The sequence below is a fragment of the Phycodurus eques genome, unplaced genomic scaffold (assembly GCF_024500275.1).
Source record: "Phycodurus eques isolate BA_2022a unplaced genomic scaffold, UOR_Pequ_1.1 contig_25, whole genome shotgun sequence".
Lineage (NCBI taxonomy): Eukaryota > Metazoa > Chordata > Actinopteri > Syngnathiformes > Syngnathidae > Phycodurus > Phycodurus eques.
The window spans coordinates 276,718-294,837 of NW_026904022.1; the positions used below are offsets into that span (position 1 = coordinate 276,718).

The 18,120-nt window shown below is 47.5% G+C and overlaps 1 protein-coding gene across 2 annotated transcripts in view; it reads right to left on the bottom strand.

Annotated features, from left to right (window-relative positions):
• The window catches only part of LOC133398182 (mitochondrial 10-formyltetrahydrofolate dehydrogenase-like), a 97,795-nt gene that overhangs the window by 8,788 nt on the left and 70,887 nt on the right, over window positions 1–18,120 (bottom strand). For both annotated transcript variants that reach the window (XM_061669763.1, XM_061669762.1), the window contains 8 exons: window positions 17,377–17,527; window positions 15,269–15,339; window positions 15,059–15,164; window positions 14,825–14,912; window positions 14,652–14,745; window positions 14,475–14,574; window positions 9,744–9,842; window positions 3,845–4,010 (listed from right to left, as the gene is read on the bottom strand). In XM_061669763.1, the coding sequence (XP_061525747.1) occupies window positions 3,845–4,010; window positions 9,744–9,842; window positions 14,475–14,574; window positions 14,652–14,745; window positions 14,825–14,912; window positions 15,059–15,164; window positions 15,269–15,339; window positions 17,377–17,527 (875 nt within the window). The remainder of the gene's footprint in view (window positions 1–3,844; window positions 4,011–9,743; window positions 9,843–14,474; window positions 14,575–14,651; window positions 14,746–14,824; window positions 14,913–15,058; window positions 15,165–15,268; window positions 15,340–17,376; window positions 17,528–18,120) is intronic.

The window sequence follows — 18,120 nt, forward strand, 5'->3', positions numbered from 1 at the left end:
TGTTTCAAGACGAAAGCCACTGCTGACCAAAAAGAACATACTGTAAAACCCTGTCTTACATTTGGAAAAAAAATAAAACACCTGAATGATTCCCTGCTTAAGCACACAAACTAACCTCCGATAAATGGAGGTAGACGGACGGATGGATGATAATCACCAGAGGTGGGTAAAGTAGCCAAATATTGGACCCAAGTAAGAGTACTGTTACTTGAGAATAATATGACTCAAGTAAAAGTCAAAAGTAGTCCTCCAAATATTTACATAAGCGTAAGAAAGTACTCAGTGAAAAAAAACTACACGAGTAACTCCTAACTTCTGATTTAACATAAATAAATAAATAAAAATCAGCATGAACGTCAAATAAAATAAAAGTAATAATATGTGGGAGTCCACACACACCTGCGAGCATTTCAATTTTTAACTGCCCCAAAAAACGACGACACGTGCACTGGGCACGTCACACACATTATTTGCTTTATTCACTTAGTTGACTGAATGAAGAAGCTGTTTGCTGACAAGACCTATTGATGGTGTGTTTGAGTGTGTGTGTATGTGAGCGCGGGTTAGAGAGAGAGAGAGAGAGAAAGGGAGAGATGACAGCACGTGTTTTAGTGATTTATGACCATAAAATAGGGCCAATGTTGCTGTATGCCCCGTCCAATCGCAATTTACCACAAGGTGCTTTCTCAAGTTAGAAGTGGGCTGAAATTTTCAAGTTTGGACAGTCACAATTGAAGACAATGTGGCATGACAAAGCTGTTGTTTTTCCATGTTTGTAAACACTCGGGCAGCTGTTCCCCCCCCCCCCCCCAAATGAGTCACTTTGATTGGCCCATGACACGTTTGTACGACTGCCTTGTGCTGTCCGAGTGGAGAGTTTGTTCTTTGAAGCGCACACTTTGTTCTTGTTTCCTTCCGAATTCAAGGTATAGCGAGGCGTGCGCTCTATGAAGCTTGTCAGCTCAATCAAAGCCCAAGCTTCTTTCTGTTTTGCCACCTGACTCTCACGAGGGCGGTGTGGTGAACGACTGGTTAAGCACAATTCTGAGGTAGTGGTTTCGAATCCAGGCTTCGGCCCTTCTGTGTGGACTTTGCATGTCGTCCCTTGTGCTTGTGCAGGTTTGCTCCTGGTACTCTGGTTTTCTCCCGCATTTCCTGAAAACATGTTGGGTTAATTGAAGACTCTAAATTGTCCTGAGCTGTGAATGTGAGTGTGATTGCTTCTTTGTCTATATGTGCCCTGCAATTGGCCGGTGACCAGTCCATGATGTATTCTTGGCCAAAGTTATCAGGCGTTGGCTCCAGCACACTCACGACCCAAGTGAGGATAAGCAGTATAGGGGATGGGTGAATCAATGGTCTCCGATCAGAATCTTTTTGTTTTCTTTGAATCTTGAAGAAAGTGATATGGCAGTTCTGAAACTCAGTAGGAGAGTTCAAATGACAAATGACATCTGTAGCTCTTCCACCGCTTTCCCAGATGGTCCTTGTCTTTTTCTTTTTGCTCATTCTGACTTGTATTTGCTGAACGTTCCATAAGTTCTGCGCCAGTGAGCCTGGCCCGACCAGGTCGTCTGCTGTGATGCTTTTGTCAAAGCCAAAAGTCAAAATAGCATGCACAGTCGCAAAAATTCACTGAGGAGATTTGGAATTTTTTTATATGGCTGCGGCTTGTTTCAACGCCCATTGGTCTTTCAAACAGGCTTGTCAATCCATCCTTCATCCAATAGGTCAAGCCACAAGTAGGCATGGGCCGATTACCGTGTTGAAGCTATACCTTGACTTGAAAAGTCAAGGTTTCGATAACCGCTTCAGTGTACTTCTTCTTCTTTTCCTTTGGGCTTGTCCCGTTAGGGGTCGCCACAGCGCGTCATCCTTTTCCCTGTCAGCCTATCTCCTGCATCCTCCTCTCGAACACCAACTGCCCTCATGTCTTCCCTCACGACATCCATCAACCTTCTCTTTGGTCTTCCTCGAGCTCTCTTGCCTGGCAGCTCCATCCTCATCATCCTTCTACCAATGTACTCACTATTTCTCCTCTGGACGTGTCCAAACCATCCAAGTCTGCTCTCTCTAACTTTGTCTCCAAAACATCGAACCTTGGCCGTCCCTCTGATGAGCTTGTTTCTAATTTGATCCAACCTGGTCACTCCGAGAGCGAACCTCAACATCTTCATTTCCGCCACCTCCAGCTCTGCTTCCTGTTGTCTCTTCAGTGCCGCTGCCTCTAATCCGTATATCATGGCTCGCTTCACCACTGTTTTATAAACTTTACCCTTCATCCTAGCAGAGACTCTTCTGTCACATAACACACCTGACACCTTCCTCCACCCGCTTCTTTACTTCCTGACCACGCTCACCATTGCTCTGGACGGTTGAAGTCCTCCACCCTTGCTATCTCTTCTCCCTGTAGTCTCACTCTTCCCCCACCACCCCTCTCATTCATGCACATATATTCTGTCTTACTTCGGCTAATCTTCATTCCTCTTCTTTCCAGCTGCTCCTTGCTTTCTCTGCAGATCACAATGTCATCTGCAAACATCATGGTCCACGGGGATTCCAGTCTAACCTCATCTTTCAGCCTATCCATCACCACTGCAAAAAGGAAGGGGCTCAGGGCTGATCCCTGATGCAGTCCCACCTCCACCTTAAATTCGTCTGTCACACATACAGCACACCTCACCGCTGTTCTGCTGCACTCGTACATGTCCTGTAATTATTCTAACATACTTCTCTGCCACTCCAGACTTCCGCATGCAGTACCACAGTTCCTCTCTGGGTACTCTGTCACACGCTTTCTCGAGATCCACAAAGACACAATGTAGCTCCTTCTGACCTTCTCTGTACTTGTCCATCAACATCCTCAAGGCAAATAATGCATCTGTGTTACTCTTTCTAGGCATGAAACCATACTGTTGCTCGCAAATACTCACTTCTGTCCTGAGTCTAGCCTCCACTACTCTTTCCCATAATTTCATTGTGTGGCTCATCAACTTTATTCCTCTACAGTTCCCACAGCTCTGCACATCACCCTTGTTCTTACAAATGGGCACCGGCACACTTTTCCTCCATTCCTCAGGCATCTTTTCACGCGCTAGAATTCTATTGAACAAGCTGGTCAAAAACTCCACAGCCACCTCTCCTAGATGCTTCCATACCGCCACAGGAATGTCATCAGGACCAACTGCCTTTCCATTTTTCATCCTCTTTAATGCCTTTCTAACTTCCCCCTTATTAATCATTGCCACTTCCTGGTCCACCACACACTTAATTTGGACTGTGTACGTTCAGCTTCAGGGGTTGTTTATAACTTCAGCAGTTTCGTTCTCAAAATCTGCTACTTCTGTCTGAGATCCAGTCAATATTGGGTTGCTTAAAGATGTTCCGCAACGAGCAAGCAAATCTTTTAAAGGCCGATTACGTACTACAGTCCCTTAAAGTAGTCACAATAAGAGTTCTAATATTCTTTACCTGCATAATACAAAACTATTCATATTAGAATTGCAGACCTATTAACAGTCACTTTCTCTACAAGAAAACTGAGTCAGTCAGTCAGGATAACAATGCAGCCCAGCAGAGAGACAGGATTGGTTAATTACTAACAACTTAATTATTGTGTTACTTAAGGGAATCTAAATAGGCCGAATAAAACCACTACCCAGGGATTAAAGGTACTGCCTTCAGATGTTTTGCGTAAAACGTAAGATTTCTGTTTATAATATATTCAATAGATACATGGATTGACCCTAACGGAGATATATGAATTCAACAAAAAAATCATATGACACTGTTCTCTTGCTTTCGTGACGGTTGAGGGTATCGTGGGTATTTGTTTATGTTTTACCTGGCCGGTCCACTTGTTTGCCGCCGTACACCAATGTGGCCCCTTCCTTTATTCCAACATCACAGTACTCCAGCAGCTTGTCCAAATGTGTTTTATGGTTCTGTGGACCATGGTCTGTGGATCGATCCAGCGGGTCTCCAATCTTCATCTTCTTTAACTCTTTTACCTTAGGAAGGAATAGAAACTTTAAAGATCCACTAAAGTGACCCAAAAAATGTTTACACACCACTGAGTGTAAAGAGTGTTTTTAAAAAAAACTTCCAAATTAGAATGAATAAAAAACAATTCACCATGTAAAATAGGGCTCTAAAATCATGAAAATAAGGGCTGCCCTTTAGTCTGTCTGAGCGTGCCCACCGAAGGCGCTCGAGACAGGCCTTCACCTGACAATCATGTACGTTCACTCGTACACTGTGTGCTCAAGTGTTTGTAGTTAGCTACGAGCTATGGTTAGCTCGTAGCTAACTACAAACTGCTGAGACAGAGCTGCTGAGACAGTTCTACACAGCGGTCATCGAATCAGTCCTGTGTTCTTCCATCACAGTCTGGTTTGATGCTGCTACAAAAAAGGACAAACTCCGACTGCAACGGACAATCAAAACTGCTGAAAGGATTGTCTGTACCCCCCTACCCACCATTGAGGACTTGCACGCTGCCAGAACTAAGACAAGGGCGTGCAAAATCCTCTCGGACCCTCCGCATCCCATCCTCTTCCGGCTCCTTCCCTCAGGTAGGTGCTACCGATCAATGCAAACTAGAACTAGTAGACATTCCAACAGCTTCTTCCCCCTTGCGATCAACTTCTTAAACACCTAACCTATAATTCCATTACAACAAGCTGGCAATTGTTTGACTTGAGTTCGTTGTCACATTTCTGTGGGGCCAATTATGTATGACTCGTGCACTCGCTGTAGTTGTCTCGCCACGCTGCACTATTTGCTTATCTGTTGTTGACCAATACTGGCCACTCATGCCAGAGTAGCATCTGCTCCATTTGCACACTGATTGAGGAGTATCTGTAACATTTGCACAACCAACATTGTCCCAGACTATCATCCACTCCTTGAAGTCTCGGCGCCCTTTGCACAATGGTCATTGCACCGGACTATTGTAATATTAGTCATTCGAACTGCTCTAAGTGCGAGAGGACTCTGCATCTTTTTGAGGACTCTGCACCCCTTCACTGCTCAGTGACTGTTTTTTTTTTTTGTCAATGTCTTTCTGTCTCTATAGTGTTATGTAAATTGACTGTCTGTTGTCGTACGAGAGCGGCTCCCAACTACCGGAGACAAATTCCTTGTGTGTTTTTGGACATACTTGGAAAATAAAGATGATTCTGATTCTGATTCTGATTGATGAAGCCAACAGAACCACATCATCAGCAAAAAGCAGAGATGCAATACTGAGGCCACCAAACCGGACCCCCTCTACGCCTCGGCTGCGCCTAGAAATTCTGTCCATAAAAGTTATGAACAGAATCGGTGACAAAGGGCAGCCTTGGCGGAGTCCAACCCTCACCGGAAACGAGTCCGACTTACTGCGACTCTGGTCGTACAGGTACCGAACAGCCCGTATCAGGGGGTTCGGTACCCCGTACTCCCGAAGCACCCCCCACAGGACCCCCTGAGGGACACGGTTGAACGCCTTCTCCAAGTCCACAAAACACATGTAGACTGGTTGGGCGAACTCCCATGCACCCTCGAGGACCCTGCTAAGGGTGTAGAGCTGGTCCACCGTTCCAAGGCTAGGACGAAAAAAAACACACTGCTCCTCCTGAATCTGAGATTGAACTTCCCGATGGACCCTCCTCTCCAGCACCCCAGAATAGACCTTACCAGGGAGGCTGAGGAGTGTGATACCCCTGTAGTTGGAACACACCCTCCGGTCCTTCTTAAAAAGGGGGACCACCACCCGAGTCTGCCAATCCAGTGGCACTGTCCCCGATGTCCACGCGATGGCGTGTTAACCAGGCAGAGTCGTGTTAACCAGGACAGCCCTTCAACAACTCGAATCTCATCCACCCCCGGGCGCTTGCCACCGAGGAGCTTTTTTACCACCTCGGTGACCTCAACCCTAGAGATAGGCGAGCCCGCCTCAGAGAACCCAGACACTGCTCCCTCATGGGAAGGCGTGTCGGGGGAATTGAGGAGGTCTTCGAAGTATTATCCCCACCGGCTCACAATGTCCCGAGTCGAGGTCAGCAGCGCTCCATCCCCACTATACACAGTGTTGCTGGTGCACTGCTTTCCCCTCCTGAGACGCCGGATGGTGGACCAGAATTTTTTTACGGCCACAGCTACGGTCGGCCGCCTCAGCAATGGACACGCGGAACATGCTCCACTCGCCTCCGCCGGAACGTGAGCAAAGTTCTGTCAGAGGTGGGAGTCGAAACTCCTTCTGACAGGGGATTCTGCAAGACATTCCCAGCAGACCCTCACAATACGCTTGGGCCTGCCAAGTCGGATCGGCATCTTACCCCCCCATCGGAGCCGAACTCACCACCAGGTGGTGATCAGTTGACAGCTCCGCCCCTCTCTTCACCCGAGTGTCCAAGACATGCGGCCGCAAGTCCGATGACACGACCGCAAAGTCGATCAACGAACTACGACCTAGGGTGTCCTGGTGCCAAGTGCACGTGTGGCCGCCCTTATGCTTGAACATGGTGTTTGTTATGGACAATCCGTGACGAGCACAGAAATCCAAGGACAGAACACCGCTCGGGTTCTGATCGGGGGGGCCGTTCCTCCCAATCACGCCCTTCCAGGTCTCACTGTCATTGCCCACGTGAGCATTGAAGTCCCCCAGCAGAACAATGGAGTCCCCAGCGGGGGCGCTCTCCAGCACCCCCTCCATGGACTCCAAAAATGGTGGGTACTCTGAACTGCTGTTTGGTCCATAGGCACAAACAACAGTCAGTACCCGTTTATTGCTTCTAATTTATGAAATTTTCGTCACGGTGGGCGGACACAGTGCCGTACTGGCTGGTAATGTCAGATGCTGGATTCCCCATAACGATCAGTGTTGTCGCCATAACGAGTCAGCGTTCAGTAATTTCTGCAACAAAATACGGATGTTCTGTCACATCTTACAGCTCTGCAGATAGTAGTAGGCCACTTAGCAGTAAAGCCATCCACTGTGTTCAGAATCAGAATCAGAATCATCTTTATTTGCCAAGCATGTCCAAAAAACACACAAGGAATTTGTCTCTGGTAGTTGGAGCCGCTCTAGTACGACAACAGACAGTCAATTTACAGAACACTTTGGAGACAGAAAGACATTGACAAAAAATAAAAACAGTCACTGAGCAGTAAAGGGTTGCTAGTTATCTGGTAATGCCGGTACATTTTTCTTTTTTTTGACAATTGTGCGCAAAGATTCCTCTAGCACTTAGAGCAGTTCGAATGACTAATATTGCAATAGTCCGGTGCAATGACCATTGTGCAAAGGGCGCTGAGACTTCAAGGAGTGGATGCGGTTTAAAGTGACGAGTAGTGCGATCATCTGGGACGATGTCGGTTGTGCAAATGTTGCAGATACTCCTCAATCAGTGTGCAAATGGATGTTCCAACTCCCCATTGGCTGGCTGCGTGAGCCAAGCGCGGGTCACCACAACAGACACTGTCGTCCGAATAACACAAAACACTTCAAGAAGATAAATTGTTCAGGTTGTAGGCATAGCTTGATGAGTAACAGCACGATGTAGTGTTGGTAGAAATGAGCCAAACTATTAACTAGAAATGAGCCAAACATATTAATTCCAGAAAGGACGTTAAATTTTCACTCTGCTTTCCTTTTATATTGCATGTAGTTCACCAAACAAGAAGCCCCTCACACAATGCAGGCATGTAGACCCCAGCCTACCTGGCTTTGTGTGACTTAATTGAACAATCAAATACAATAACATAATGTAATAATGATATGAGTCAAATAGGTTACGAACACAAAAGAGTCACACTGGTGCTATTATGACAGTTACAGCAGAAGAAATATTTGCAGATAAAAAAGCTCATCCCACCATTTGCACGACCATCCTCATTGAAAACAATAGTGTGGTGCTCAAGACCACACTGAGACCAAGACTTGCCCGAGACCAGAGCTCACTGAGACTTTTGAGGGTCGCGACCGAGTCAAGACCAACACTGAGACAAGCCGAGACTGAGACGAGACCGAGACAAGCTGAGGGTGCGACAAGACCAAGACCTTAAAAATAATATATAAATGTATAAATGTAATATAAAAATATATTAAAAATATATTTTAAAAACCACGGCAAGGTTGAACAGTTAAAGTGCATTCGCGCTTTAATTTAAATTATCTTTTAAATACATTGGACAGTCAAAAACAAGGTGTCTGCAACTCTTTCAGCGGTTGGAGTTCATTAATCCATTGGTCTTCCAACTCGGGCCACCTCGCCTTCTTTCCACGTTTTGTTTTTCTTTTTTTTCCCCGCGTAAACTCAGCTTTGTCTTCTTGACTCGGCGGAAATCGTTTTCCTGCTTCCTCCACTTGCGAACCGTGGATTCGTTGATCTTGAATTCGGCTGCGCGATTCCCACGTTCCTCCGCGTAACTGATAGCTTGCAGTTTAAACTGTGCTTCGTAAGCGTGTCTCTTCGTTGGTGCCGTTTTCGACTGCGGTCAAGCCAGCCTCCGCTCGTAAAGTAGCAGTCAAGGACACTTCGACATGCGGACAGTCGTAGCAGGGATTCGAACCTGTTCTACCTACTGAGCCAAAGCCACCCCAACATCGCAAGACAAGTCCAGATCTGTGTGACAGACCACCAAGGACTCCACGAAAAGAGGTTTGATGAAGATCTGATATTGTTTCGCAAAATTAAAGACTCCGAAAACTGAGTGTTTGCTGTCATTCCCGCTGACTGAAACAAATCTGTTAAGAAAAATCTACGAGATATCGCAACACTGGTCCAGTTCTGGGGGACACTACATCACCCCAGGTATCCAACAAAAGAGGTCCCACCCAAATCTGATGTGGCATTTCAAAATAAAACTCCCCTGAAATTGGTATATTTCACTGTCACTACCACTATCACCTTGATTTTAATGATTATTTTGATGATTTTAATGCATTTCATTTAATGCATCTCAAGATTCAAATTAACTTTGCTAGTTGCATTCCTTAATTGAAGAGCATCGACGTCCGTATTATTGGGTGGCTTTTATTTTGAAGGTGGCTTTCGCCACGGGTTGGCGACTTATTACCGTAATGGCTAGTACGAACAAACTTAGGGGCGGCTGGCTTGATTGCTACTATACGAGCGGAGGCTGGCTTGACCGCAGTCATTTTCGGGGGTCCTTAGCCAAACCGATGTTTTGCACAATGCACATACCGGCGCTAGTATACCTACTGGGGGCGTGCCTTTAGCGTCCTCCTTCACGCGCACCCTTCCCCCTTTAACGTCCGCATGCAGAGCACATTGGAACCAGGCACTTGTCATGAGTGCATGTGCACCACAAGAAGAATAAAAGTAAAACTCGGGATGCGTGTAAAGATTTGTATATTACCAATTAACACATGAATTGAAGGTATTTGTTGTTTTTACCGAGTCCTTGTTATCACATGAATGAAGTTGAAAAACATTAGATTAGTGCTGATAAAGATGATTCTGATTCTGAGTCTGATTACCAATCTGAGCCAAACAGATTAAGTAAATGAACATCAATTCCCTGAGATCTTTTAAAAATGTCAGTTTTCTTACATTTTTCGCCAAAGAAATTGAACATCAAAAATCAAAGACATGGCGGATGTTTGGGAAGCCAAAATTGAAAAGGGTAATACAGGCTGATTGGCTCAAAAATTGGTAGAGACGTTGGTCAGACGTTCTGGTAACACCGTCGCTTCAACCGCATAGATAACTGTTTTCCAACATTATAAAACTCACCACACGGCCGATGAATTCATCATGAATTGACTCCTCCACAAAAAGACGCCCAGCAGCAATGCAGTTTTCCCCTTTGTTGAAATACACAGAGCTCATACCCTAGGATGAAAAGATTCAAACATTTACAGATGAATTTAGAAAGCCTCAGATTTATTAACTATCTCCGCACTTCCCATTTGGGGGAGACCTTGAGTATAGTTCCATATAGAGATGCCTAATGGAAATGGATTTAGTGATCACATTAATAATTACGCAATTCAATTTCATTCATACCGAGACCGTTCAACAACAAACCTGAAGCACTTTTCTCACGAGGAGGGGAAAGCTCAAATAGAAATTCCCAAGGCCCGATAATGAAAAGACTCATCACATTTATGTTCAGTGATCACACATCAAAACACTCGACTCTATATAAGATTGGTGAAAACAAACAACCCAAAAAAAAAACAGTAATAACTCCGTTACGTCAAATTTGGAAAATTCAAATGACATTTTAATATTTCTGACTCCTCATTTGACTTTTGCATCTAAACAAAACAGGGAAAAGACGACTTTTTGGCACGTACCAAGACACCGCTAAGGGCAAGACCCTCAGATTTCGCTAATTTTATTTATCCATTCTTGCCTGTGCGTGTCTATTTTTCGACGTAATCTTCGACTTCCGCGTAGGGCGCCGATTGCGCCAATCCATCGTGATCACTAATGTCATTTGACTCTTAAGTCACCGATCAGACAACACAAGGCAGTCACATGACCACTGTTCCACAGGGAGGATAAAAACCACACTGCTCCTCCAGAATTTGAAGTTCTACTTCCCAGCAGACCATAGTCTCCAGCAACCCCGAATGGACCTTACCAGGGACGTTGATGTATGTGATCTCTCTGTAGAATACAGCCCCCGGGCTAAACCAGAGGCACTGTCCCCGATGCCCATGATATGGTACAGAAGTGTTGTCAACCATGAAAACGGCCACAACATCCAGAGACTTAAGGAACTCCAGGTGGCTCTCATCCAGCTCCATGTGGCAATCACTAAAGAGATAGGCGATCTCACCTCTTTTTTCTCAAAGGAAAAGGCGTGTTGGTGGAATTGAGGAGGTATTCAAAGTATTCGGCCCACCTACTCATCCTGAGTTGTGGTCAGCAGCGCTCCATCCCCACTGTACACAGTGTTGATGGTGCATCAAAAAGTCATTTTCCATGGCCGACCCAATTCCTCCCGTGCCTGAGCCAACACACCACCAGGTGGTGATCAGTGGACAGCTCCGCCCGTTTCTTCACCCGCGTGTCCAAGATATGCAGCGGCAGGTCCGATGACACGACCACAAGGTTGAATATCAAACTCCAGCCTGGGGTCTCTTGGTGCTAAGTCTCTGTATAGACACCCTTATGTTTGAACATAGTGTTCGTTACATATACGCTCGGCTTCTAATCGGGGGAGCCTCAAACAACTTAGCGCCGAGGATCAATGGGACACCAAACACCTCCAGCATGCTAAGATGATAGCTCAGGGAGGATGTATTCCATCCATCCATCTTCTACCTCTTATCCGAGGACGGGTCGCGGGGGCCGAAGCTTTAGCAGGGATGCCCAGACTTCCCTTTCCCCAGCCACTTCATCCATCTCTTCCAGGGGGATCCCGAGGCGTTCCCAGGCCAGCCGAGAGACGTAGTCTCTCCAGCGTGTTCCGGGACGTGCCCGGAACACCTCGCCGGGGAGGCGTCCGGGAGGCATCCGAATCAGATGCCCCGGCCACCTCATCTGGCTCCTCTCGATGTGAAGGAGCAACGGCTCTACTCTGAGATCCTCCCGGATGACCGAGCTTCTCACCCTATCTCTAAGGGAGAGCCCGGACACCCTGCGGAGTAAACTCATTTCGGCCGCTTGTATCCGGGATCTCTTTCTTTCGGTCACGACCCACAGCTTGTGACCATAGGTGAGGGTAGGAACGTAGATCGACCGGTAAATCGAGAGCTTCGCCTTTCGGCTTAGCTCCTTCTTTACCACAACGGACCGATACAAAGTCCGCATCACTGCAGACGCCGCACCGATCCGCCTGTCGATCTCCCGTTCCATTCTTCACTCACTTGTGAACAAGACCCCAAGATACTTTGAACTCCTCCACTTAGGGGCAGGATCTCATCCCCGACCAGGAGAGGGCACACCACCCTTTTCCAACTGAGGACCACGGTCTCAGATTTGGAGGTGCTGATTCTCATCCCGGCCGCTTCACACTCGGCTGCAAACTGCTCCAATGAGAGTTGGAGGTCACGGCTTGATGAAGCCAACAGAACCACATCATCTGCAAAAAGCAGAGATGCAATACTGAGGCCACCAAACCGAACCCCCTCTACGCCTCGGCTGCGGCTAGAAATTCTGTCCATAAAAGTTATGAACAGAATCTGTGACAAAGGGCAGCCTTGGCGAAGTCCAACCCTCACCGGAAACGAGTCCGACTTACTGCCGGATATGCGGACCAAACTCTGACTCCGGTCGTACAGGGACCAAACAGCCCGTATCAGGGGGCTCGGTACCCCATACTCCCGAAGCACCCCCCACAGGACCACCCGAGGGACACGGTCGAACACCTTCTCCAAGTCCACAAAAAACATGTAGACTGGTTGGGCGAACTCCCATGCACCCTTGAGGACCCTGCCAAGGGTGTAGAGCTGGTCCACTATTCCACGGCCAGGACGAAAACCACACTGCTCCTCCTGAATCTGGGATTCAACCTCCCGACGACCCTCCTCTCCAGCACCCCTGAATAGACCTTACCAGGGGCATCCCTGGTAAGGTCTTCTTCTTAAAAAGGGGGACCACCACCCCAGTCTGCCAATCCAGAGGCACTGTCCCCGATGTCCACGCGATGTTGCAGAGGCGTGTCAACCAGGACAACCGTACAACATCCAGAGCCTTGAGGAACTCCGGCCGAATCTCATCCACCCCCGGGGCCCTGCCACCGAGGAGCCATCCGGAAGTCTTTCTCCACGGCCTCACCGAACTCCTCCCATGCCTGACTTTTTGCTTCAGCGACCACCAAAGCTGCATTCCGCTTGGCCAGCCGGTTCCCATCAGCTGCCTCAGGAGTCCCACAGGCCAAAAAGGCCCGATAGGACTCCTTCTTCAGCTTCACCATTGGTGTCCACCAACGGGTACGGGGATTGCCGCCACCGACCACCTTACGGCCACAACTCCGATCGGCCGCCTCAGCAATGGAGGCGCGGAACATGCTCCACTCGGACTCGATGTCCCCCGCCTCCCCCGGAACATGAGCAAAGTTCTGTCGGAGATGGAAGTTGAAACTCCTTCTGACAGGGGATTCCGCCAGACGTTCCCAGCAGACCCTCACAATACGTTTGGGCCTGCCAAGTCGGACCGGCATCTTCCCCCACCATCGGAGCCAACTCACCACCAGGTGGTGATCAGTTGACAGCTCCGCCCCTCTCTTCACCCGAGTGTCCAAGACATGCGGCCGCAAGTCCGATGACACGACCACAAAGTCTATCATCGAACTGTGACCTAGGGTGTCCTGGTGCCAAGTGCACGTGTGGACACCCTTATGCTTGAACATGGTGTTCGTTATGGACAATCCGTGACGAGCACAGAAGTCCAATAACAGAACACCGCTCGGGTTCTGATTCCACGTGAGCATTGAAGTTCGATGGAGTCCCCAGCGGGAGCGTTCTCCAGCACCCACTCCAAGGACTCCAAAAAGGGTGGATACTCTGAACTGGTGTTTGGTGTATAGGCACAAACAACAGTCAGGACCCGTCCCCCCACCCGAAGGTGGAGGAAGGCTACCCTCTTGTCCACCGGGGTGAACCCCAACGTACAGGCGCAGAGCCGGGGAGCAATAAGTATACCCACACCTGCTCGGCGCCTCTCACCATGGGCAACTCCAGAGTGGAAGAGAGTCCAACCCCTCTCGAGAGGACTGGTACCAGAGCCCAAGCTGTGCGTGGAGGCGAGTCCGACTATATCGAGTCGGAACTTCTCGACCTCACACAACAGCTCGGGCTCCTTCCCTGCCAGAGAGGTGACATTCCACGTCCCTAGAGCCAGCTTCTGTAGCCAGGGATCGGATCGCCAAGGTCCCCGCCTTCGGCTACCGCCCAGCTCGCATTGCACCCGACCCCTAAGGCCCCTCCCACAGATGGTGAGCCCATGGGAAGGGGGACCCACGTTACCCTTTCGGGCTGTGCCCGGCCGGGCCCCATGGATCGGGGCCCCCGTGACCCGCGTCCGGGCAAGGGAAAACGTAATCCAATCATTTTATTCATCATAGGGGTCTTTGGAGCCGTGCTTTGTCTGGTCCCTCACCTAGGACCTGTTTGCCATGGGTGACCCTGCCAGGGGCGTGAAGCCCCAGACAAGTTAGCTCCTAGGATCATTGGGACACACAAACCCCTCCACCACGATAAGGTGACGGCTCAAGGAGGGGTATTCATGTATTGTCCCCTTTATTTATCCAGGTAAGACAATTGAAAACAGATTCTCTTTTGCAATGCCGACCTGCCTGCAGACAGCAGGGAAAAACAAGGCAAAATAAAAGCAAGTCCAAATAAATACATATACCACAAACTGTACAATGTGGTGTATTTGGTACATAGCAGAGGTCACCTCATCTCATAAATGTTGAGGTGAAGGAAATTAGAAAAAATGATTAAACACATTTGGACATCTAAATGTTTTACTCATTGTTTGAAAACCTGCCTAAAGCGATTCTCTTACCATGCGAACAGCCTTGTCCATGTCGCAGTCACTAAAGATGATAAGAGGAGACTTCCCTCCCAGCTCCAGAGAAACCTTCTTTAGATTACTGAGTGCACAGCTTCAAGGGGAAGGTATTATAGTCAAGCATCATTGTGGCAGTAATGTAATTGTGGCAAGGTCTTCATTAAATCATACCTTTTCATGATTTGTTTGCCAATAGGTGTTGAACCTGTGAAACCTAGCTTACGGATATCTGGGTGATCAGCCAAGCGCTGTCCAACCGTTCCTCCTAGAAAAGAACAATTTGCAAAATTCAACAACAGTTACTAAAATGACATTCAAGAATATTTTTGTGAGGTGTCCATTACCTGAACCTGGCAATATGTTGATGACTCCTTTTGGAATGCCAGCTTTTACAGACAACTCGGCAAATTTTAATGCCGTCAATGGCGTTACCTGTTTATATGAGACACGAGAGACGCTTGACAAACGAAACTGACACAATATGTGGCCCAAGCATACTTGAACAAGCCTTGGAGGGAACCAGGGATGCTGTCGTGTAAAATTCATAATACTGTAGTGTTCCCGCTGCGTAAGAGCACCTGTGCCGGTTTAAGAACAAGCGTGTTTCCGGCTGCAAGGCAGGCAGCGCTTTTCCATGCCAACATCATGAGGGGATAGTTCCAAGGGATGACGATAGCACAAACACTGATACAGAGAAATCCAATCACTGACCAAGAACAATATATACAAATAGAAACACTCAATGAAATATCATTGAGAACATATTTTCAATACACCTTCAATCTTACCCGATTGGTTCTTTTTTCGTAAAGGTGAGGTTGCGGTTGGGCCTGGCCTGGTTAATGGGGACTGTCTTGCCCTGTAAACAGCAGTGTGGTCATCCATCCATTTTACGAACCGCGACCCGATTGAGGATCAGCGGGTCGCGGTTCATGCTGGAGCCTGTCCCGGCTATCTTTGGGTGAGAGGCGGGGTACACCCTGAACTGGTCGCCAGCCAAGCGCGGGGCACATCCAAACAAACAACCACTTGCACTGACATTCACACCTACGGGCAATTTAGAGTTAACAATTCACTGACTATGCATGTTTTTGGAATGTGGGAGGAAACTGGAGCACCCGGGAAAAACCCATGCAGGCATGGGGAGAAACTCCACACAGGTGATGCCGGATTTGAACCCGGGTCCTCAGAACTGTGAGGCAGATGTGCTAACCAGTCGCCCACCGTGCCTCATGTGATAAGTCAAGTCACCTTATTAATGCAGTCTTACCGACAATATCTGGTCTTTATTTATTGATGTCACATTTATTTACCCAGCCCAGGCATCTGAAAACAGATTCTCACTCGCAATGCCGACCTGGCTGCAGACGACATCGTAAAACGACGCAAAATAAAAAGCCAATACAACCAAATACAATCAAAACAAATTCATACATATACAACTAACTGCACAATGCGCAGTGAAGGCAGTCATGCATCACTCTAATCATACTTTTTTGTAGTTCACTGATGCTACAGTATTATTGGCATTTTTCTTCGGAAAAAAGGGTTAGAAAAGTTCCAAATATTTGAGTTTATGAGCGTTGTTCCTTATTTATTTTCACATGAAGACGAGAGTTACCCTTCCACGTTAAAAGCGCAATGAATTGCGGTTCACAGTCTGGCTCACGACACGGCCACATTGGGTCTTCAGAAGTTTGAAGTTAGTCACCATGAGTATAGTGTTCATTCACTTAGTAATTTATATTGTGCACATTTTGACGTCAGTATGCCGTGCAATGGAGATGAAATTGTTTTCATCGCAGCTAATCAATATTTAACAAACTTTACACAAATGTATACGCTCCTAATAAAGATGCTCCAGATGCTTTTTTTCACACGCTCTTTTCACACTTGTTTAACTTGTTACCCAATTGTAAAATTACCATGGGAGGCGACTTTAATCTTATGCTAAATCTCCTTATAGATTGCTCAAATCTCAGCTACGATGCGCCAATATATTAGGGCAGTATACGGACAATTTTGTACTTGTTGACAAATGGAGACGCAGGTCAAAGAATGACCTCCAAAATACATCCAATCATCATCAGTGACCACACACCAATTTCTCTCAATATAAAAACTGAGGGCGGCACGGTGTCCGACTGGTTAGAGCGTCTGCCTCACAGTTCTGAGGACCGGGGTTCAAATCCCTCCCCGCTTGTGTGGAGTTTGCATGTTCTCCCCGAGCCTGCGTGGGTTTTTCTCCGGGGTCTCCGGTTTCCTCCCACATCCCCAAAACATGCAGCGTAGGTTAATTGAACACTCTAAATTGCCCGTAGGTGTGAATGCGAGTGCGAATGGTTGTTTGTTTCTATGTGCCCTGCGATTGGCTGGCGGCCAGTTCTGGGTGTACCCCGCCTTTTTCCCGAAGATAGCCGGGATAGCTTCCATCGCGCTCGCGACCCGAGTGACGACAAGCGGTACGGAAAATGGATGGATGTATAATTCATGGGAATCCACACACAACTACCACTATTTCAATTTTAAAGTCCTCAAAAGTCGAATATGAAGTCTAAAAGTATAGTTTATTCAAACTACTCTCACAAGTACAATTTATCCAAAAGGCTACTTGAGTAAATGTAACAGAGTAAATGTAGCGGGTGACTACCCGCGTCTGATCACGATACAGTATGGCATGTGGGAGTATTTGGAATGTGGGAGGAAACCGGAGTGCCCAGAGAAACCCCACGCAGGCACGAGAGCACCCGGAGAAAACCCACGCAGGCACGAGAACATGCAAACTCTACAAAGGCGAGGCCGGATTTCAACCTGCGTCCTCAGAACTGTGAGGCAGAGGGGTCGACCAGTCGACCAGCGTGCCGCTTAGAGGGAAAGCTGATGAATATAATTCTACCTGTATCTTGTCACACCAGCCAGCAAAGTAGCGAAATGTCTGGATAGACATGCCCACGTGAGTCTTCAGGGCCAGCGTGTAAACAGCTCCTGAGTCAATTGCCTCAATAGTGGCCAGCTCCTCCTGGTGTTGCTCCATCAGGTCTGCAAGTCTACAAGTTGAGCCGAAAAACACAAAGCTTTTGAGTTATATTTTGTTCTTCTTTCGGAAAATTATAAACTCAACTCAACTTTATTGATAAAGTACTTGGAATACTACCACAGCTGGAAACAAGGTGCTCCACACAGATAAGAATCAAACTTTCAGAAATCAAAATAATTTTGGATAAACCATAAAAACACTGAAACAGATGCTGAGTCTTCAGCCGGGTTGAAAGCCAGATCATAAAAATAGGTTTTAACATTGCGTTTTAAAATCCGGACAGTGAGTAGGCTTCTCTGATGTGCAGACGGAGGTCACTCCACAACGTGGGACCGCCGACAGAAAAGGCCCTATGCCCTTTGCGCTTGGGCGTGGACCGTGGTACTCTAAGAAGCAGCTGATCCGCTGACCTGTGAAGCTGGGAGGCAAGCGGCAGCATTTTGAGCCAACTGTGTTTCCACAAAGCACATCCACACCAAACTATGGTGCGCAATTCTGACATGCTCATCCCAGTTATGGGGACCCTGGTTCCAATCCGGCCTCACCTGTGTGGAGTCCTCCGAACTGTGAGTGAATAACAGTCAGCCACCCTGCCGCCCCAAG